Below are 1,533 nucleotides of genomic sequence, written 5' to 3'. Positions count from 1 at the left end.
TCTGCGTGGCAGAGATGGTTTCCGTGGTAGTCTCCTTGGTGGAGATGGTGTCGTTGGCGGTCTCCTCGACAGAGACGGTGTCCTTGGCGGTCTCCTTGACAGAGATGGTGTCCTTGGCGGTCTTCTCGGCAGAGATGGTGCCCTTGGTGGCCTCCTTGGCAAAGATGGTGTCCTTGGTGGCCTCCTTGGCAAAGATGGTCTTGTTGATGGTCTCCTTGATCTTGTCCTTGATATTCTCATTGGCAAAGATGGTCTCCTTGGCAAAGATGGTCTTGTTGGCAATCTTCTTGGCGGAAATGGTGAAGATCTCACAGGGTGAGTGAGAGTGGAAGATGAGTGTCCCTGAGCAGCCTTTGGTGTCCGTGGGCCACACTGCGGAAAGGAGGCTCTGGTCTGGAGCCTGCTGTCTGAGCACATGGGGCTCCCACTTTCTCCTTCTGGGGTGGGTTCATAAACAAGGGTTCAGCTGTTGGGAGGTTCTATATGTGCCTGCCATGCAAGGGTGCCTTGTATGTGCCGCAAGCTGCTCCTGGCTGGTAGGGACCTGTGCTGACCCAGGGCGGAGAGGACCCCGAGACTGCAGCTCTGCAATCGGCCACAGTGCTGGGGGCTGAGGGGACAGGGCACCCCCTGTCCAAATGTGTGACTTACTGTCTTTTCCTTGTTTCAACCATCCAGGCTGAAAATTGTGAACAACACCCTCCCCAAAATAAGTCTGCGCTCCCTGCCAGGCTTTGGGCACCAGGTGGGCTTCAACACCCAGCTGCTGGTCGAGGGCACCAGGTACGGCGTGTCCATCAGGGGCATGGCTCGGGGCGGGGGGGTCACCATCTCTTTGGAAAGTAGATGGCCAGCGAATGTCCTGAGCATCACGCCGTGTTTTCCCCTGTGCAGTGCGCTGGGCAGGGCGCTCTGCGTGCAGGTGGAAGCTGATGTGGTCATGCTGGTCCAGGACAAGGGGGAGGCTCTCCAGAACCATAAAGACTGCAAGACTGTTGACATAAACATCCGTGTGAGGTAGGCATCCGTGTGAGGCACCATCCGTGTGAGGTCAGCGTCCATGTGAGTGGGGAGCTCACGGCCAGCACATGGCCCCCGTGGAGTGGGAAACCTTGGTGCTGTCGGGCACTGAAGGCAGCAGTTTTGTGCTGATGCCTTGGAGGCTGAACTATCTGGCTGCTGGCCTTGGAGTGGAACTGCTGACCTTTCTTTTAAAATTTGGGCTCAAGAAAGAATATTTCTGGGTTGTGCTGAGAACCTAGCACCAGGCTGGATTCAGAGGGCTTGGTTTTGGTAATATTTGGGCACTGAATATGACCCTGGACAGTGCAAGCAAGACCTCATATTTCTCTTGCGTGAAGTACTTTTATTTTCCAGCCATTAATCTGAGTCACTTTTTATTTCATATTTTCCTGTTACCCAGACCCAAAGTGCCACTTCTGGATCAGCCTTTAACACGCTTGCTTAGCGATGCCCTGCGTGAGGTGGTAAGTCTGCAAAGCCAGCGCCACGCGAGCCATCAGCAGGGTGGGC

At 55.1% G+C, this 1,533-nt stretch overlaps 1 protein-coding gene across 1 annotated transcript in view; it reads left to right on the top strand.

Annotated features, from left to right (window-relative positions):
- Window positions 1-483: 483 nt before the first annotated feature.
- LOC104164830 (BPI fold-containing family B member 4-like) overlaps window positions 484-1,533 on the top strand; it is a 5,131-nt gene continuing 4,081 nt past the window's right edge. The window contains exons 1-4 of the mRNA XM_009704284.1: window positions 484-536; window positions 679-783; window positions 895-1,017; window positions 1,424-1,487. Coding sequence (XP_009702586.1) covers window positions 484-536; window positions 679-783; window positions 895-1,017; window positions 1,424-1,487 — 345 coding nt within the window. The remainder of the gene's footprint in view (window positions 537-678; window positions 784-894; window positions 1,018-1,423; window positions 1,488-1,533) is intronic.

Source organism: Cariama cristata, unplaced genomic scaffold (genome assembly GCF_000690535.1).
Source record: "Cariama cristata isolate BGI_N322 unplaced genomic scaffold, ASM69053v1 scaffold7127, whole genome shotgun sequence".
NCBI lineage: Eukaryota > Metazoa > Chordata > Aves > Cariamiformes > Cariamidae > Cariama > Cariama cristata.
Note: the sequence above shows the minus strand (reverse complement) of the source record. Positions and strands in the feature narration are given on the sequence as shown.